Raw genomic sequence first — 20557 nt, 5'->3', positions numbered from 1 at the left:
TCTTATATTTCTTAACCCTTAGGAAATCGTCATGCCTCGCAAACAGCGCACAAATACCAAATCAATTATCGACCGTTTCGAACCGCCGAACGAAGCTATCATTTGCCCATTACACGGTGGCACAAATGGCAGCTCTAACGGCTCAAGTAGTGCTTCCATTTCACGCCAGAGTAGTCATACAAATAGTCCCAAGACAACACAACGCCAAATTAGCAGTCAATCCAATGCAAACGTACAAAACGGTAATCTCTCGAGAAAAAGCTCGCAGAGTTCATCTACAAAAATACAGCTATCCATCAAATCACCAACTTCCTCACACGAATCCTATGAGTCTGCGCTTTCAACTGCGTGCTCGGCTGGTGGCAATCTGACTTCCACCTCGCATTCATCCTCATCGTCAACATTGAAATCGAATATACTCGCACAACCCGAAGAAGATGAGGATTTGGACGGCTCGGATGGTGCGGATGGCATGAGTAGCAATGGAAGTGGTGGCGGTACACGCGCCGAATGTACGCGCTTCACACGTCAAGCGTTGTATACGTATCGTGCAAAGAATCATCTCATACATTACAAGTATAGCGCTTACGGTGGCACTTGCCATGACTTGCCAAAGTAAAGATTGTCAATGCAAATGGTGTTGTTGTGGTTTCTAATTTTGAATGTGAATTAAATTTACAGAATAAATCCACCCGAGGCTTTGATAGAGGAAGTGTATGAGATTGATGCCGATCAGGATCGTATTGACGAACAAATGACGCGATCTCAAGCTGATTCGATAACCAAGCAGGGATACTTGTTGAAGGGTCCCGACTCGGGTTCGGATCGCATGTTTGTCAATATTGGCAATAAATCCTTTAAAAGGAGGTGAGATGATTACTTGCTTTAGTTAAATTGAAACAACCGTTAGATACATTATAATAACTCCATATGCTTTCAGGTATTGCTATCTGCGCCAGGAAGTGGACGGCACCTACATACTCGAATTACACAAAGATGAGAAGCAAGGTGAGGCTAAAGCAACAATAGTCATGGACTTTTGCACGGAAGTGGTGCAGGTAACCTCCTTCTCTCTTCTGTGTTTAACAATAATTTTCCAACAAATTCTTTTGTCTGCAGAATCCCAAACGTGGACGCTTTTGTTTCGAACTACGCATGACCGCTGGTCATAAGTCCTTTACGCTCGCTGCCGAAAACGAAGAAGAATTCAAGGATTGGCTAAGCAAGCTCTCGCTGGTGTTGCAACAAAACAAGATTCAAGAGGATAAACGTGTTGCATCATTGGAGCGCGCGCCGCAACCAAGCACCAGCACAGTCATCTTCGGCACACTAAAAGGCCTCGATCAGTCCATGAACCCGCAATTGATTAAGTACGGACGTGAAACAGACATTTCAATTGCGCAGGCGCGGCGCGAACATCGCCGACGTCTCTTCGCCTGCTACCAAACGACGGGTAAAGCAACAAGCACCGACAGCGTCGATCAGTTTCGTGAGCAATTCGGCAAACGCATATTTATTGCCTGTAAGGGCTTACGTTTTCGCTTGCAGTGCGCTGGCACAGACGGACTCGATGGCGAAAACTTATGCCAAGTGGAACCATACATCACCAGCTTGGCATTGTATGATGCACGTAACGGACGAAAATTAACCGAATCATTTTACTTTAATGTAAACGATGACTCTGTCAGCGATATGCTGCCCACGACGCCAGTGCCAAATTCCGTCTCGACTTGTTGTGTGCCACAGCGACGCGCCGATGAGAAGGATGAGCGCGCGCGCAGCAATGGCGTGCGCGTACAAAACTCGTTGCTGGAGAATCTCTCCGGAGATTTGCTGCGTTGTGGCAAAGAACACTTTGCGCACTTGCGTCAGGCGGTATTCTCAGTGACAGCGCCACATCCAGATATCTACTTGGTGCTGAAGGTGGAGAAAATACTGCAAGGTAGCATAGTGCAAGCGGCCGAGCCGTACTTGAAGACTGGACGCGATCCGAAGATCGCATTAAAATTACACAAAACAGCGCGTAATTACGCGCAAAACATAGGACACTATCGGCAGCCCTTCGCATGGGCGGCCAAACCGCTTTTTCGACTCTACCGCAACGAATTGGATACGGAGAATAATACATTCGAATTGACGACCATCTACCGACAGGAGGCGAACAAGTTGAAAGATGAGGAGCTGTTGAAATTGCTGGCGGAATATCGAAAGCCCGATAAATTGAGCAAACTCACAGTTATACCGGGCTATATGAAGCTAACCATTGAGGAGGTGGAGAAGGTGTCAGGTGAGTGAGTGTGTGCATATAATGCGTTTTCAATCAGCCATGTAGTTCTCACTTACTACAACATTCACATATATACACACGCAGGTTCCTTTACTAAGTCTTTAGTGCCGCTAGCTAACTTCACATTTCCACCCAAACCGCCCACGCTCGAGCTGACCGAATTCCAAAGCAATTGCAAGCGCGACACCTATCCCTACATAACATTCTGCAATCACTTATTTGTCTATCCGCAGTACTTGCAATTCGATAGTCAAAAGTTATTTTCGCGCGCACGCAACATTACCGTTGTGGTGGAGTTGCGCGACTCGGATGAGGAGGGTAGCAAGCCATTGAAGGTGTGTAGCGCAATGAAAACCAAAAATTGTTTATTGAATTTTACTTTGAAAACTATTTTTCCCCTCTGGCATTACTTGCAGTGCATTTACGGTCGCCCCGGTCATGATTTCCTAGTCTCGCAAATCGCTTGCCCTGTGCTGCATCACCACACCACACCCACTTGGTATGAGGAGGTGAAAATGCGTCTGCCATTGGGACTCTTCCCCGAACATCACTTGCTCTTCTCCTTCTACCATGTGTCGTGTAATTTGGGCAAGAAGCGTGATGCCAATGCTGCGTTCGAAACACCCATCGGTTATGCTTGGTTGCCGTTGTTGCAGAAGGGTCGCATCAATCTGGAAGAGCAAGCCATCGCTGTGGCGGCGACCCTACCGGCGGGCTATTTGTCGATACAGCCGCTGGGCCTGGGCAAAGGGGTAAGTGTGTGGCAGTCATAGTTAAAGTGTAAATATATTTTTGTTTTTGTGGCTAAAGAGCTCACGTTCGAAATAGTTATTACTAGAAAAATTGTTATTTTTTTTTTAATATTTGAAAAAGTTTAACATATAACACATACATTTGAATTTTTTTAATTTCCTTGTGGTTATCATTTGTTTTAATATTTTATTAAAATTTTTTAATATTTTTATTGAATGTTTTTATTTATAATTTATTTTTTCTGGCTTTAATTTTTTTTAATAATTTACATTTTTTTTTAAATTTTTATAAAACCATTTTTAACAATTCTATAAATGTATTTTATTTGTTTTTGTTCTAATATTTTTTTTTAAGTTTTGTATACATACATGTAGTGTATATTGTTTGTATTTTTTATTTTTCTTTGCATTTTGAACTAACCAATTTTTTTGTTTTTATCCCTACACACATTCTCACTCTTTGGTTTTATGCATAACTTATCTCTAACAAAAAATATACATACATACATATAAATATTCTTCACATTTTTTCATTTTCATCATTACTCACTTCGATCTTCTTTGTCTTGTTTTTCCATATTTTCCATGCTTCTTCAAATTCTTGTGCGTGTACATATGGATTAAAAAATATATTTTAATTTGGCTGCGACACCAACAAAATTTCGTTTTCATACAAAAAAAATTTTCGCTAAAAAAATTAATAATATTAAAAAATAAAAAAAAATATAATTAAAAATTAAATTAAAAAAAAAATTACAAATAAATTATAAATAAAATAAAAATTACCAAAAAATTAAAAAAACGTATTTATTTAACAAAAATTTCTCAAAAAAAATAAAATTTTAATAAAATTAAAAAATAATAATTAAAAATAAAATCTAAAATATAAATGTTAACAAAAAAAATTAAAATAAATTATAAATAAAATCAAAATTACTAAAAAAATTATATTTTTTCTAATATAAATTATGAAAATAAATACAAAACCTCAAATTATTATATAAATTTTGAAAATAATTATTAAAAAATCGTTTTCATACAACCAAAATTACGCTAAAAAACTAAAATTTCTAATAAATAAAAAATTTTTAAATTATAAATTAAAAAAAAATAAAAATTAAACGAAAATTAAAAATTACAAATAAATTAAAAATACTAAAAAACATTGCAAAATTTCATTTTCAAATACCAAAAATTTTTCAAAAAAATTATAATTCTAATAAATAAAAAAAATTACAAATAAATTATAAATAAAATAAACATTATTTTAAAAAAACGTATTTTTTCCAATATAATTTATAAAAATAAATACAAATTTCAAATAAAATTGTTAAAATAATTATTAAAAACAAACCTCATCTAAAATATACATGTTAACAAAAAATATTAAATATTGTTTTGCAATATTATAAATAATTAAAATTAAATGGTATTTTACAAAAAAAAAAAAATAAATTGAATTAACCGCTGTTGGATAAAATTATTATTTTTACATAATAACATAACCTAAAATAAAAAATACATACAAAAAATTAAAAAAAAAACAATAATTAACTAAATAAATTATTATAAAATTATTATTACTTTATGAAATAATTAAACTATATTGAAAAATAATGAAAAAAAATTAATTATATTTAATTGATATTGAATACAAAAAATTTCGAACTGCAAAATTAAAAAAATGAAAAAAAAAATGAAACCCGAATTGTATTAAAAAAATTAATAAATGAAATTATTTTAATTACTCATACATATTTTAATAAAAAAATTAAATTAATTATAAATAAATAAATAAAATATATGTATATTCCAAATTCATAAAAAAAAACATTAAAAAAATCCGCAAAATTTAAAATATAATCATAATATCAACACGCATACGCTTCCTCGGTGTCCTGAACACACAAACACACCTACACTTGTGCTCGTTCATCATCGTTACGCTTGGTTTACGATCATCCTGGTATCCATACGCACTGTATTCCTCTCACTGACACATCTTGCGCGCTTTCTCCCGCTTTCTATCTCCCATTCTTTGTCTACAAAACATTACCATATTTCCAGCAGAATTGCGGTCCCGAGATACAATGGATCGACAATCAGCGCTTACTGTTCGGCGTCGCCTTCCGCATGGACTCAACCGTACTGACCGCCGATCAGCATTTGCATAACTTTTTCGCTCACTGCGAAAGACTGTTGGAGGGCGGCAAAACCACAGCGCTCCCCGCAGAATCGGAGACCTGTAAAATACTCAAAGCGGCGCATGCGGTCGATATCAGCACGCTGATTAATTTCTTGCCAACCGTATTGAATGAATTGTTCACACTACTCGTGCACACACAGTCGGAGGAGATCGGTTTGAATATCATACGCCTACTGATCAACATCATACACATGCTGATCGATGAGGCCGGTCGCAAAGAACTACTCAGCGCCTATGTTAAGTATGTCTTTCATGCGCCCTACTACAGTCAGAAGACGTCGCGTACGGTGCACGGTGAGCTGTGCAAATATCTGCCGACCATTCTGCATCCGCACAATACCGATTTTCTGATCGTCAATAAGTTTATGCATTATTCGGGTATATTCTTCGATTTGATTATTAAAAGTATGGCACAACACCTATTGGATACGGGACGTATACGTATGCTGCGGAACGAACGCTTTCCCAAAGAATTTCCAGCGCGTGTTGAGAGTTTGATCAAAGTGCTGACTTCATACCTGATCTCGCGCTACAAAGATCTGCCTGTGGAGACGCAACAGTTGAATCGTTCGTTGTCGCAATTCGTGCGTCGCTGCCTCAGCTACATGGATCGTGGTTTCGTCTTCAAGTTAATCAAATATTATATGGAACAGTTTGAGCCGGGCGATCAGCGTACGCTGCAAGAGTTTAAGTTTGACTTTCTGGCTGAGATTTGTCAGCACGAACATTATGTGCCGCTGAATTTGCCATTCGTGTTGAATCCGAAGAATCGTCCACCGGAAATGATGCTGCACTTTACACTTTCGGACGAGTTCTGTCGCCAACACTTTCTTGCCGGTTTGCTGTTGCAACAGCTGAAACAAAGTCTGAACGAAGCGAGCGCGGTGCGACGCCATGCGCTGCGCATCTTCAAAAATCTGCTCGCCAAGCATGAACTCGACGATCGCTATCAGAATCGTGGACAACTCTCACGCATAGCTCTGATCTATGTGCCCTGGTTGGGTATTGTCATAGAAAACACGCATCGTATCGACGATATGTCTGGCGTGGCAACGCCAAATGGTCACGTCTACGCCGATTCGGCTTCGTATACACAGCGTTTGTCATGTTCCAGCAGTTATGTATTTGGCAAAGACACAGCCTTGAATTCGTCAACGTCTACGCCGCGTTCGAAAAATCGCATGACGCTGCATATTGAACATCCGAGTCCCCTGCGCGCTTCAGTCTATGTGAGAGATACACCGCACCCAGGCACAGCGCCGCTCGCAAATGGAAACTCGGAGAGTTCGCTAAACACGCTCAATTCCGATTCGCAAAATTCACAAGACACGCCCACTTTAGGCGCCGTCACAAATGGACACCCTGTTACCGACTTGACCGACGTAGCCATGCGCAACGGACACAATCGCTCGCTTAATCTTATGCACGGCGTGAATAGTTTACCGCGTTGCGATAAATTCAATACGGCGGAGAGTAAAGATCTCTTGCTTGGTTTTCTATTTGTGGTCAAGCATTTAGCGCAAGATCAAATGATCGGCTGGTGGCAGAATTGTACCGAAACTGAAACGCTGGCTTATCTCAGCATATTGGATTTGTGTCTGGTGCAATTCCGTTACGTGGGCAAAAAGCATATCAATTTAACGGACGATGGTAAGGAGGCGCGTGCCGCGCGCACCGCCAAGGCCAGTACATTACCTGCGCGTATGCAGCCACCTAGCGCAGAGCAAGCCGCTAATAGTAATGGCACAGCTCATGAATCGGGTACACTTAATCATACGCAGAATCGTGAAAATCTTGTTGAGGAAACAGCGCGCAGTCAACAGGCGCTTTACGAGTCTAATTTGGCCACTGAAATCGGTATGATCATACTCGATAGTCTCGGTTTGTATGCCGTACACTTTCGTGACAAATTGTGTGACAGCCTAGTGTTGCCCCAGCTGGCACGCGTCTATCTGCGTTTTCTGCAGCTGGGCCAGTCGGAGAGATTGTCGAAACATGTGTTTGCCGCACTGCGCGCTTTCATTAACAATTTCTCAATAGCGCTCTTCAAGGGCAACGCCACGCTATGCGGTCAAATGGTCTATGAGCTCTTGAAGGGTTGTGACAGTCGTCTAGTCGCAATACGCCACGAGTCATGCGCAGTGCTCTATTTGCTTATGCGTAGCAACTTTGAATATACCGGCCGCAAAGGACTCACACGTGTGCATCTGCAAGTGATCATCTCCGTTTCACAGATGATCGGCAATGTGATCGGTTTGAATAACGCGCGCTTCCAGGAAAGTCTCTCCATGATTAACAGTTACGCGAATAGCGATAAAGCAATGAAAGGCACCGGTTTCCCAATGGAGGTTAAAGATCTGACGCGTCGCGTTCGCACCGTACTGATGGCCACCGCACAAATGCAGGCCCATCACATGGATCCCGAACGCTTGCTCGAGCTACAGTATTCACTAGCAAACTCTTATGCTTCCACACCCGAACTGCGCCACACATGGCTCATTACGATGGCGCGCAATCACGAGCAGAATGGTAACATATCGGAGGCGGCTTGCTGCCACCTGCACATCGCTGCGCTCATGTCAGAGTATTTACGCTTACGTGGTGGCTGCAACATCAATTGGGGCGCCTCGTCCTTCAAGCAGATATCACGCAATATACCGCGTGACGAGCAAGGTTTGAAATTGGATGCAGGCGCTCAGGATTCGCAATACACCGAACAGATGTTGTTGGACCAGCTGAAGCAGTGCGCTGATTTTCTCGATCGCGCTGAACGCTTCGAGTGCTTGGGTGATCTTTATAAACTCATATTGCCGATGTATGAGCGCAATCGTTCGTATATCGAGTTGGCGCAATCGTACGAGCATCTCATGCAAGCTTATAATAAAATCGTCGAAGTGAATCGTTCGGGCAAACGGATGTTGGGTCGCTTCTATCGTGTCGTGTTTTTCGGCATGGTAAGCTAGACTTTTTTTTAGTTTTTTGTAGCTGCCAGTGTTTACGATTTATTTATTTTATTTAACAGATGTACTTTGAAGATGATCACGCAGTTGAGTTTGTTTACAAGGAACCGAAACTAACCTCACTTAGCGAGATTTCAGAGCGACTCTCGAAACAATACAAAGAGAAATTCGGCGAGGATGTGGTCAAGATGATAATGGACTCATCACCGGTAAGTCTAAAATTTGAGTCGGTTATATGCACAAATATTTTATAATTTATCCAGGGAAAAAGAAAAGTGTTAAAGTTAAAAAAAAAGGTTTTTTTCTTACTTATGAAATACCTTTTACACTTGTAAGAATATACCAAACAGATATCAAACTAAACTCTGAAATTTCGCCAGCTTGTTAAAGGTTTGAAGATATGAGATTTCAGTACAAATCTATCCATGGAACTGCATAACCGCGTGGTGATTTCGATCGTCCTCGAGAGAGTCTACTTCACCTTTCCTTAATATAGTTAGCTTTTTATTCTTTTCATTGAAAGTGTATTTTACATGGCGGGTCCCAAACGAAGCACACAATCCTGGGGAGGGTATGTTTCGTCTTCTCACTTTATCTCGCTTTCAAAAGGATGTTTTTTGGCTACTCAGAGGATACTTGATCTGAGACCGGAAGTCGTGAGCTGCTTGAGCCATATGTGAAAGAACCGTTTCTGTCCTCTGTGGCGCTCAGAGAAGTTTCCTCACTTGAGTGATCTTCTACACATGGCTCCACGCTCCAAACAATAAGCGCTTAAGCGGTGTCCACGCCAATAAAAAAGAATATTAGCTGGCTGGTATTCCGACAAAGAATTTCAGATCGGTTTACTAGCGACGTTTCGGGACGTTATATCGTTTTGTGTGTTTATTCCTTCCTTAGGTACATCGGTCGTTTCCAACATTTTTTTTGGAACTTCTTGGTATACACCCTCAATTTTTAGTAACAAAAATTCTCTTAATTTTCTTGCATTTCGCAGACTAACCTAGCTTTTGGAAATATTTCCTTTGCATAGAAAGGAACTCTGAACGCTGAAATACTCCATAAACTCTTAGCATATCCTCGACATGCTTTGGTGATTCTTTACATACGTATGGAGTTCACAAAAGATAGAACCATCTTGAACTCATGATAGTCGAGATGGAGTTTGGTCAGTATTTGTTGTTGTTGTTGTAGCGGCAGAATTCTGCCGAGTTGACAGTCCTCAACGGGATAAAAAATCCGGGTTCGTAGCAAGTTCTACGTAGCCGGAAATCCGACTGTGGTGGGAACGGTTTAGCCTATATCTCTCACTCAGGTCTTAATTCTTCCTTCTTATGCTTATTCCATCCGCACTTTTTTACCTTTATCTCCATTTATAGTTGACAAAATGGAAATAAATTTATAAAATCTCGATAACTATTCGGATTTGAGACAATGTTCTGTATTTATTTTCCACAAGCAGAAACTAGAGACATTCGACTATACATAACTTGTTCCAAAGACAGTCCACGTTAGGGTGGTAAGGTTCAGATAAGTTGTCATCGAGGTCATTTAACGGTAGGTCCAGGTAACGTGCTGTTTCGACGGAGTCGTACCATAGGTTGAGAGGTTCCAGATGCGGAGGGGTTAGCATGCAAGGAGATCAGTCTCGGAGTTTGAACTGCTACACTATCCAGAACAAAGCTGCGCAAGGGTCCCTTTCGAATCTCACGGCAACTCGAGCTCGTCGTCTACAATGGTTGGTGGTTTGACTCCTAGTACGCCATTTACTGAGAAGGAGTCGGTAAAGGTGTTTATGGCTCCAATGTGAATGGCGACCAGCGCATGTCTGAAGTTAGTTGAGTTCAAAGTCTGGTCGGCAGATTGTCTTGATGCCTGATCAGAATGGGAGTCATGCTGCTTGTTTGAGCTTTTATGGACCGTAGGGTCCTTTTTTCGGGTCGGGTGGCAGCGCAGTGCGCGAACTTGGTGCAGATTGCACAACTGTAGAGGCTAATGTCGCAGTAGTGCGTTGGCAGCATGGGACCACGTAACTCGTGGTCCACTCCCGGTGTGACTTAAGGTCTGAGTAGATCTTAAGATGGCTCCATCCATTGTATATATAATGCCTGAGGTGGAGTTTGTATGGAACTTTTTATCGCAGGCGCAGCAGAAAAATTCCTCCTGGCCCGGTCTGGACTCAATGACAGCAGGAGTCAGGAGGATAAAGAACAACCCAGCTGCAAGGAGTTGCTCCAGTGATGACAAACTTAATCTAATATTTACCGATCCAAAAGCATTAGATCTCCCAAAAACAGCCCTTGGCCGGTTAAAATCGGGATCAATTCTGGTAACGTAGAACCGGCTGTTGTAGGAATAGATCTTCCAGCATCATCTTTTAATAAAGGAATATAGGTAAAAATTTCAAAATTTTTGCACATACTTTTGCTGAAGAAACTATACAATTCTTCCAAAAATCTCCGACTTTTGTTGTTGTTAAAATATGTACCAGTATTTATTACAATTTACAGATATATTTTCAATAGTTTACATTTATCATTCATTGTTTTGGCACTGATGCTTGCTTCATATTTACAACAACAAAAAGGCAAACAAAATAAGCTTAAGGCTTGATCTCTCCAAAATACAGCGCAACAATTCACTTGTGTTGGGTTTTCCATTTAGCAATTGTTTAATTAAAAAAATATATATGTTTTTTTTCATATTTTAAAAGATACGTTACTTAAACAAAAATTGTGACAATTCAATATTTGATTCGACATCATCGTTCGGAAATAGATTACGACGCTGAACAGGCACACCGACCAGCCAGGGTTTTACGCAACATGTGGGTTTTGGATTTGCGGGGCATGGACATATAAAATGAAAATACAAAATAACACATTGAAGCACCAAAGTTCACAGAAAAATACAGCACAAATTCAAATAAAAAGTGAGGTTAGGTATTATTTCTTGATGCGCTTACCTTTTGCGCCTCATTTTGACGCAAGGTGGAGGCATGCGTGCCACGCGGACGTACTTTGCCCACCGAATCCTTGGATTTGGTCGCTGTGACAGTGGGTATGCCGGACTTTTCAAGCGCGGCATTTGACGACTTGCTGACGAGCGACTTCTTGGCCGGGTGTGTGGTGGTTCTGCAAGCAGAAAAAAGATGAGTTAGCCTTTATAAAATGCTGCAATGTGTTTTCACTTACTTTGCAGCTAAACTTTGCTCTGTTGAGCTCACCGATTTGAGTGAGGTGGTATCTTTCGCGGCGCTATGGTTGGCGGTTGAGACGCTGCTGGTTATGCGCGTCTTCGGCGCTTTGTAATTCATGCCATTGGATTCGGTTGTTGCCCGGCTAAGAGTCGTGCGTGCGCGTGCTGTTGGTGGTCGTGGTATGTTGGTGGCGCTGCGCGGCAATAGGCGGCTGCTGCACTCTGTCTTCTTGCTATCCGTCTTCGGCTTGTGTCCCATGGTGAGATTGTGTAGACTTTCCGAGAGACGTTTGGTGCGCGTCATCACCGAAGAGCTGCTGCGTGTCGACGTCTTCTCGCTGTGATGTGCGCTATTCTTGCCGCGCAAGCTCAAACTAATGCTCGCCAATTTGCGTAATGTAGTACGCTTCTCAGTCTTCTTCTTATCCTCCTTCTCCTTGAGTAGCTTAACCTTGCCGAGGTGTGACTTACTAGTCAGGCTCTTACACACCTCATTTGGTGTTTCCAGTGGCGTTTCGGTGCTGCCACCTGTTGCTATATCAATATCCGTTTCATTTGTTGGTTTGTCGCTTGGTTGTTGTCGTGGTTGCAGTGTATTATGTTCTGGCGGCACATCACCATCGCCTATGCCACCACATTCACATATACCATCCGCTTCGCATTCCACATCGCCATCACCATCACCGCACAAACTGTTGAACTCTTTTATTTCCTCTAGGATTTGTGGTAGTTCATGCGAAGCCTCTTCTTCGGCTAGTTCATTCTCTTCGCTCAGCTCACTAACTTCAACGGATTCGGTGTCTTCTTTACACTTGAACTCATTGAGTGTTTCATTGGAGCTCTGATCGGAGTATTGCTCGCGATTCTCTTCATCACTTACGTTCTCGCCAATCTCACTATTGTTGCGTATAGTAGGCGTCTCTCTTTTGTCACAGGTCGCTTTTGTCTCAGCATTATTCAATTCCAATTGGTTTAGTTGTATTTTATTCGCTTGTGCGCTCACCGGCTGTATCATCGGTTCTCCCTCGGCATCCTCAAAGTCTGTGCTGTCCTCTTCAGAGCCTCTTACGTCTTCTTCCACTGGCTTCGTTGTTTTTGCGGTATCCAGGTTCAACTGCGCAACTGTGACTTTAGTTGCCAATACCACTGCTCCTTCTTGTTTCTTGTTCAATTCTTCTTTCAATTCGACATCCTGGCCTGTGCCACTGTCACTATTGACTTTGACTGGCTCTCCCACGTTCGTCGCTTTTATTTCGTCCACAACTGGTTTTGCATCGGCTTCTTTTGCTTTAACATCATCTATTTTTTTCTTCAGCGCATTCACATCTGCCCCTATTGGATTTGATCCCGTTATACCGTCGATTTTTATAACCTTCAAAACATTTGCATTATGCGTCAGCTGTAGCGGTTGCGTCAGCACACTACCGCCGCCGACGTCGCCAATTTCTCGCATAATTTTCTGTCGCAATAAATATGAGGGATAGAATTCCTTGGCGTCCGGATTCAACCTGGATGTGATTTTGAGTCCATTGGTGGAAATAATGGTGCCACTTATCGGCGTTGGCAGCTTGGTTGTTTGCTCTGTTTCTTTATTTGTCATTTCTATGGGCATATCGGCGGCTGTTTGCATCTTACCATCTACTTTTTTTCGGCGACCTCTGTAAACTGCTTCGAGTCAAAATTCACTGCTAACTAAGTTTCTGCTTTTTCTGCCGTGTCTCAATTGCTTTTTAAAGACTTTCCTGACTGCCCGGTAGGTTTTGTGAAAATTTTTCGTCGACTGTCGTCGTTGATTTTTCTTGCGCGTTTTTTTGGTCGTTCGGCAGTCGTGTTGATCGGTCGTCGAAAAGCAGAAAATATACGTTCTCTGGTTTTGTTGTTTTTAAAACGAATTTTATAGGATTTAAAACTGAAGTAAAAAACGTAGAAATTTAAAAATTATATTGTCAAATTTCGAACCCAAAAATTAATTCCTTTCGGGAAAATATGTATTTACCAGATTTGTGAAATGATGCTTGTGGCAAAGTTGTCATAGTAATTGAAAATACAGTTTTTTTTTTATATGTGCGAAGGTATCAGTATTTCGTAGAGATTTAAAAATTTTTTTATTTACATGCTTACATATAAAAACAATGTATATATGTATACTTTTATAAATATGTATATGTTCTATAGGGGTTGTTCGAAGTGTTTATAACTGGACTGATTTCATTTCTTAGAATTTTTTTGTATATTTGAATTTAGTTTCTTCGTCTCTAATAAGTTTATTTTATTTGCATATTTTTCACATATTTGGCCTTTTGTTATTAAATATATTTATTATTTTTTTAAATATAGTCAATATACAGGGTGTGCCAAATATTCTCTTATTTTTGAAAAGATGATAAAAACTTCATATACAAATAGAGGTTATGTTTCGAATCAAAAAGAAAATGAAAGTATCTCTGATGGGGCTTTACACAAATGGAAGAGCTCCTACTGCAAATTTCAGGCTTTAATTTATTAGAGATCAATATGTATTCGCTTAGATGATGCCACAATATTCCGAGCAAATTTGATTTAATCGATATAGAAATAGAGTTTTTTATAGAAAATACATCAGGATGGATGACCGGATGACTGTCTGTCTATCCGTCAATCCATACAAGCAATAACTTGAGAAAAAATTTTTATCGAAAATATAAAACAATGCAACTCAGTCTCAAATTAAGCTTCAAAACTCCAGAAACATTAAATTTAATCTAAAGTGGATAGGTATGTAGGTTTATATAAAAATTCCGTACTTCGGGTTCAGCGTCTTCTTTTTCCTCCAAACTCTGGCTATCTACATAGTAAGTCTAGTAAATCACTGCAGTATTTTCCAAACGGAGTGTGCTCACAACAAAGAATTTATGTATATATAAGGGGTGATCCAAGTAGAGGTACTTTTTTAAATTTTCTTTTTTAACAGAACGCGCGTAAGTCAAGCTGTCATGTTATTTTTGTTCAGTATTGTTTGGCATTTCATCATGGAAAGACTTACGCCTGAACAACGTTTACAAATCGTTCAACTTTATTACGAAAATTCACGTTCTGTAAAGAATGTGTTTCGCGCGCTTCGCTCAACTTATGGTCAACATAATCGGCCTACTGAGCATACTATTCGCAACACCATCACCCATCTTGAGACCCAGCATTCATTATTGGATAATATTCGACCGAATAGACCACGTCCAGCACGCAGTGAAGAAAATATAGCCGTAGCTGAGAGTGTACACGAAGACCGTGGAGAGTCGATTCGGCGCCGTTCGCAGCAACTCGGACTGACGTATGGAACGACTTGGCGCATTTTACGTCGAGATCTTAAATTAAAAATGTACAAAATGTAGCTTAGCAAGAACTGAAGCCGCTCGACCTGCCCAAGCGACATCGCTTCGTTCTATAACTTGAAAAGTTCCAATAAAATCCGACATTTTCGAGTCAAATTTTGTTCTGCTATGAGGCCCATTTCTGGCTCAATGGGTAAGCAAAATTGCCGCATATGGGACGAAAAGCAACCTGAAGAGGTCCCAGAGCTGCCATTTCATCCAGAAAAAACAACGGTTTGGTGTAGTTTGTGGGCGGAAGAAAGCATCGGTCCATATTTCTTCAAAAATGATGTCGGTGAAAACGTAACCGTCAATGCTGACAGTTATCGCGCCATGATAACCGACTATTTGATGCCTGAAATTGAAGCTCGTGATCTCGGCAACATTTAGTTTCAACAGGACGGCGCCACTTCCCACACATCGCATCAATCAATGTTTTTTTTTTTTTGAGAGAACAATTCGGTGAGGAGATAATTTCACGTTTTTGGACGGTCGATTGGCTACTAAGATCGTGTGATATGACACCGTTAGACTTTTTCCTATGGGCCTATAAACCTTATGCGCAGAAGCCAGCTTCGATTCAAGGCTTGGAGCAAAACATCACGAGTCTCATTCATTAGTTACCAGCCGAAATGCTCGAACGAGTTATCGAAAATTGCACCCAACGGATGGAAAAAGATTGAATTGATAAAATTTATTGAAAGAGATAATCTTCAAAAAATAAATGGTAAAGAATGTTCTGTCGAATGTTTATAAACATTCGCCATTAAATTTGAAGTTTCTGGGTTTTTGTTTTAATAAAGTAGGGAACCTCGAAATGGATCATCCTTTATATACAAGCGGCTTTTAAATCACTAAAGTCTGTTAGAGTTTCATCAAAGATAGTAAGAGAACGCCTTGATCTTTTGGTGGATCTAACATCCCATCTCACGTTAAACCTACGTGGGTTTAAGGATATAGTGACATTTCTGATAACTGTGAAGCAGATGAACTAGCCCGAGCAGACACAATTCTACAATTAGACTCTCGAAAGGAGGGAATTTGTATACCTATGGCTACTCATAGATATTTAATTGACAAATATGTAAATAAATGGTAGCTGAGTCTCGGTTGCTCGAAAATGAAAAGTTTGAAGTCCCCGGGCCTCGGTGCCTTTAACTGACGTTACCTAAATAACACTCAATCCATAAGATATCTTAATGTAATTCATTTTATTTATATTTTTTCCTAATAACAACATGGCATGTTGTTAAAGATTAATTAAATCGGTTCAGTACTTCCAGTAGCCCTAATGCAAGGATTTTTGAACTTTCCGTTTTTTTCCTGTCTCCAGGTGGATCCTAATGCGCTCGACGCCAAATTGGCCTACATCCAAGTCACTCACGTCATACCATTCTTCAGCAAAGAAGAGCTCGATCAGCGCTTAAACGAATTCGAACAAAATCACGATGTCGACACTTTTATGTACGAAACACCATTCACGAAATCCGGTGCTGCGCGTGGCAGCGTCGAGGAGCAATGGAAGCGCAAGACGGTCATCAAAAGTAAGTCCATGTACATAGAAATGCGCAATAATTTTTTTTAATGCCAACTTCTGCATTTAACAGCCACCTACTCCTTCCCCTACGTGCTGAAACGTATACCGGTAAAGTCACGCGAAATCATCGAGCTGAGCCCCATAGAGGTGGCGATCGACGAAATGCAAACGAAGGTTTCAGAACTCGAAGAGGTCATACTGCCGCCAGCCGATGTTAAGAAGCTGCAGTTGCGGCTGCAAGGTAGCGTCGCCGTCACCGTCAATGCCGGTCCACTCGCCTATGCGCAAGCATTTTTGGACCCCAAAATAGTGAGCAATTTCTCCATAGATCGCGTGGAAGATTTAAAGGACATTTTCAGGTGAGCGAATTGCATATAAACAAATAACGGTATGCATGTATATAGGTATATATTTTTGTGATTACATCTTGCAGAGACTTCGTTAAGGTCTGCAATACGGCCCTGCAGTTGAACGCGCGCATGATCAGCAACGATCAAGCCGAATATCACAATGCGCTCGCCGAAAACTATCGCAAACTGTGTCAGGCGCTCAGCGAGCTACTCGGTGAGCCGTTTCAACCTTTGGATGATAGCGTCACGAGCGGGCAACGCAATAGCATGGCTTTGTTTAATGCAATCAGTGGCGCTTCGCAAAATTCAAGTACTGCCTAAAATTTGCTAAATACAAATTAAAAAACAAAAACAAATCAAAAATCAACGCACACAAATGCACACACCTTCACACACACATATACACATACATATATACACAATACGAATGTTGTGTATTAGTAAATTTTAGTTAAAAAAATCTATAGCAAAGCTAACTTGACTAGAATTTCGATATTTTAAGCAACTAACCTAACTAAAATTAATCAAAAATCTAAAAAAACTAAAGAAAATAATAACTATTAGTAATAAATAAAAAGCTGTGTGTGTGTGCTCTCTATGTGAGTTGTGCGGCTTTATAACACTCACTCAGGTGTTTGGTGCACGTTATAAACGTATGTATGTATGCTACAAACTGCTGATTGAACGCTTGATTTATGGCAACCAAGTTTAGACTTTATCACGCCAATGCAATGCTTTTTCTCGGGGCTTTGGGAGCGTCGGCTAATGGTGATTAATTAATACAAATTATTAATGGATTTATGTGTCTCTATGTATGTGCTTTACTAACCACAAACAACTATTTAAGGTGTGCGAAAATGTTGATGGGCTATTATGTTGGAGTGTTTGTTTAAACCATATATAATTATTATAAATTTAATTCTTCTCTTGCGTAAATTTTTAGTGAAAATTATTATATGTATGTATATAGATAAAAATTATAATTATATTATATATACATATATGTGTATATATGTATTATCCAAACATAAACTATATAATTATGTCATACTTAAAAATAATTTATATGCATTTACTTATATATAACCTAACTATTTCTATGCATTTTGACTTCTAAGTGTTTAAAGCAGAACTAAGTATTGTGCAATTTATGCAGTAAATTAGTATTATATAAAGGGTTACATACAGTTAGAAGGCCGAAAAAGCGAATTTTTCAGATTTTTTTCTGAGAAAACCTCTAAATTTATTGAATTCAACTGTATTTTAAGACTTAGTATTACTAAAAATATTTATTTGGAAAATAATCACAGCTGATCCCCGAGAACTGCTTTCAAAAAATACGAAAAAGAATAGATTTTTGACCAAATTTCGGCCTTAAATTATTTATAAAAAAATATTTATCGGTGAGAAAAATTCTTCGTTTAATTACTAGCAAATATATTTACGAAGCTCCTGTTAGAAATTTGAGACTAATCGGTTTAGCCGTTTTCGAGTAATTTTGGTCATCGACTTTGAAAACACCATTTCACCATTTTGAGAAAAACGCGTTTAAAATTTGGCCTCAAGCACTTTGAAACGCCTCTTCAAATTTGCGTATAACTTCGAAAATATTCTCCGGAACGATATAAAATTTTTGTGTGTATTCTTAAATATATGTATATTAAGAAAATGAAATAAAACAATCGATTCTAACTGTATATAACCCCTTAATGATATCAGTACATAATCGTTATATAATCACCGAAAAGCAGAGCAATAGTGTTGTTTAGAAAATTCATATGATATGCTAAAGCATTTATTGAAAATCAAGCCAAAGATTATTATCTAATAATTAGCTAATTTAGTATAAGTAACATTAACAATATTATATTAAATATTAATGCATACAATAATTAAATATTTAGTATACTTCAGAGCAGGGCTGCGATTAGTTTTGATTTAAAAATTGGGTTATCAATTTTGCGTTTAAAAATTAATTTCTCAATTTTTTATTAAAAATTAAATTTTTTATAAATTGAGATTTCAATTTTTATAAAATAAAATTTATTTAATATTTTTAATTTAATTTTTATTTAATTTTTTTTTATTTAATTTTTTTTTATTTAATTTTTTTTTATTTAATTTTTTTTTTATTTAATTTTAAATTATTTAGACAATCAATGTTTATTCCAATTTTTTAATTAAATTTTTAATTTTTTAATTAAAATTCATTTTTTAATTATTATTTTTAATTTTTTTTTTTTTTTTTTTTTAATTATTTTTTTTTTTTTTTTTTAATTTTTTTTAATCCAAAATGTAGTTTAGCCAAATTGTGAATGCTACTTATTTTTTTAATATGGAAACGGCGCAGCATTAGATCCAAAAGAGAAGAATTATTATTAACCATTTACGATGCGCCATTTCCCTTTTTTCAAAAATAACATATGACATCAACCACAAGATTATATCCTCTTCTTTATTGGTGTTTATACGTTTATAGTCGAGGTAACAATGTTATATAGTTAAATTCAAGACAGAAGAGCATTCGAACTTTTCATTTAAGTGGTGTAAACTCTTTCAAATGCAACTCTACCGTCATTCCGGCAGTAGTCTGCTCGAACCGCCTTTTTCCAAAAATTATTTCTATCAATTGTTGATATTTATTTAACAAATTATTTGTAAGATTTTGTAAAAAATATATTTTATAATTAATAACTCAACTAAATTTAAGGCCGGCTTCCCCATTAAACTTCAATTTTTCCTCTACCAACACTAATATAACATAAGTCGCTAACACCCCGTTCTTAATGTCTGTCTCACTAACGCACAATTTATTTACATTATATGTTTTTTTTGTCCAATTCATTACATTTTCATTAATGTGTTTTACGATTTTTTCTAATTCTAGGTTTTGGTTTTGCAGTGTATTAATTTATAATAAAAGCCACACAGTCACAAGTAATGCAATAAAAAGCAACAAACACCCATACAATTACACCAACACAATTACAAGCAAAAAATGCGACTCAATGAATTTACAACAACAATAACATAATTGACACGCATATGTAGAACATAAGTAAACTGCATATGTAAGCCAAACACAATAGTTAAAGGACAAGCACACGAAACGAGGATCGAATAAGAATTCAAAACAAGTACAACAAAATAGCTAACCGATACAAACACAGAAACACAGCAATGTATGTGCTTATGCAGTTAGAACAAATATTTGCAGGAGCGCTTTGGTTATTTGGCGTATAAAATATTTATGAATATAAAATTATATTAAAGGATATACATACTTGGTACACAAACAACAACAATAAGCGTTTGTAGTATTGCCACATATTTGATTTATATGTATTTTGCTTTAATTATTTATACATACATACATTTAGATTTTTAATATTTAAGGCTCAGCATGCATTTAGCCTTAACAAAGTGCTTTGCTTTAATTTTTGAGCAAATAGTGATCGATTTATTATTTTTATTAATATTATGATGATTATTATTAAAGAATTAAAAAAAAATATATTATATTAAAAATATAAAAAATTATATTGCATTTAAATCACAAAACACTTAACCGTATTTTAATATAATTTTAACAAATTTTGTTACACACATAATAAATAAGTAACTAATAAAAGTATTTACATATTTATTTTTTCATAACTATCTATTATAAATATATATTTATTGCGTACGAAATTTGCTTTAAATATTAAATGTTTAGGCATATACTATATACATATGTATATATTTTTTAAGATAAATTATATCAAAATGCATATATATAAATATTATAATATGTATTTTTTATGTGTCTGTAATTATTTAGATAAGTATGTATGTTTCTGATATTAAAATTATCTTGATATGTATTTTTTTTTTTTTGTTTTTCTCTTTTGTAAATATTAAACATATTTTATATAATATTA

General features: G+C 37.8%; 2 protein-coding genes across 4 annotated transcripts in view; one reads left to right on the top strand and one right to left on the bottom strand.

Annotated features, from left to right (window-relative positions):
• LOC120768995 (dedicator of cytokinesis protein 9) overlaps positions 1 to 19936 on the top strand; it is a 70460-nt gene extending 50524 nt beyond the window's left edge. The window contains exons 3-14 of one of the 3 annotated variants that reach the window (XM_040095829.1): positions 23 to 615; positions 682 to 867; positions 941 to 1058; positions 1120 to 2287; positions 2372 to 2622; positions 2704 to 3039; positions 5110 to 8199; positions 8268 to 8414; positions 16081 to 16291; positions 16355 to 16643; positions 16718 to 16944; positions 19522 to 19936. In XM_040095829.1, coding sequence (XP_039951763.1) covers positions 23 to 615; positions 682 to 867; positions 941 to 1058; positions 1120 to 2287; positions 2372 to 2622; positions 2704 to 3039; positions 5110 to 8199; positions 8268 to 8414; positions 16081 to 16291; positions 16355 to 16643; positions 16718 to 16944; positions 19522 to 19544 — 6639 coding nt within the window. In that variant the 3' untranslated portion in view covers positions 19545 to 19936. Of the gene's footprint in view, positions 1 to 22; positions 616 to 681; positions 868 to 940; positions 1059 to 1119; positions 2288 to 2371; positions 2623 to 2703; positions 3040 to 5106; positions 8200 to 8267; positions 8415 to 16080; positions 16292 to 16354; positions 16644 to 16717; positions 17021 to 19521 lie in introns of those variants that run through there. The other 2 variants (XM_040095828.1, XM_040095830.1) reach the window with 2 other exon arrangements.
• LOC120768997 lies at positions 10704 to 13417 on the bottom strand. The gene is made up of 4 exons (XM_040095835.1): positions 13397 to 13417; positions 11397 to 13309; positions 11168 to 11336; positions 10704 to 10989 (listed from the first exon to the last, which is right to left on the bottom strand). The coding sequence occupies exons 2-4, from the start codon at positions 13028 to 13030 to the stop codon at positions 10921 to 10923; spliced, it is 1872 nt and encodes a 623-aa protein (XP_039951769.1). The 5' UTR covers positions 13031 to 13309; positions 13397 to 13417; the 3' UTR covers positions 10704 to 10920.
• Positions 19937 to 20557: the final 621 nt, after the last annotated feature.

Source organism: Bactrocera tryoni, chromosome 2 (assembly GCF_016617805.1).
Source record: "Bactrocera tryoni isolate S06 chromosome 2, CSIRO_BtryS06_freeze2, whole genome shotgun sequence".
NCBI lineage: Eukaryota > Metazoa > Arthropoda > Insecta > Diptera > Tephritidae > Bactrocera > Bactrocera tryoni.
Note: the sequence above shows the minus strand (reverse complement) of the source record. Positions and strands in the feature narration are given on the sequence as shown.

Bases quoted from the DNA above. Each gene is read 5' to 3' on its own strand.
- LOC120768997 (XM_040095835.1), bottom strand. From the start codon at position 13,030: ATGCAAACAGCCGCCGATATGCCCATAGAAATGACAAATAAAGAAACA. The intron at 11,337-11,396 runs GTAAGTGAAAAC...TTCTGCTTGCAG, and splicing joins GAGCAAAGTTTAGCTGCAAA to AACCACCACACACCCGGCCA. The intron at 10,990-11,167 runs GTAAGCGCATCA...GTGCCTGTTCAG, and splicing joins GTCAAAATGAGGCGCAAAAG to CGTCGTAATCTATTTCCGAA.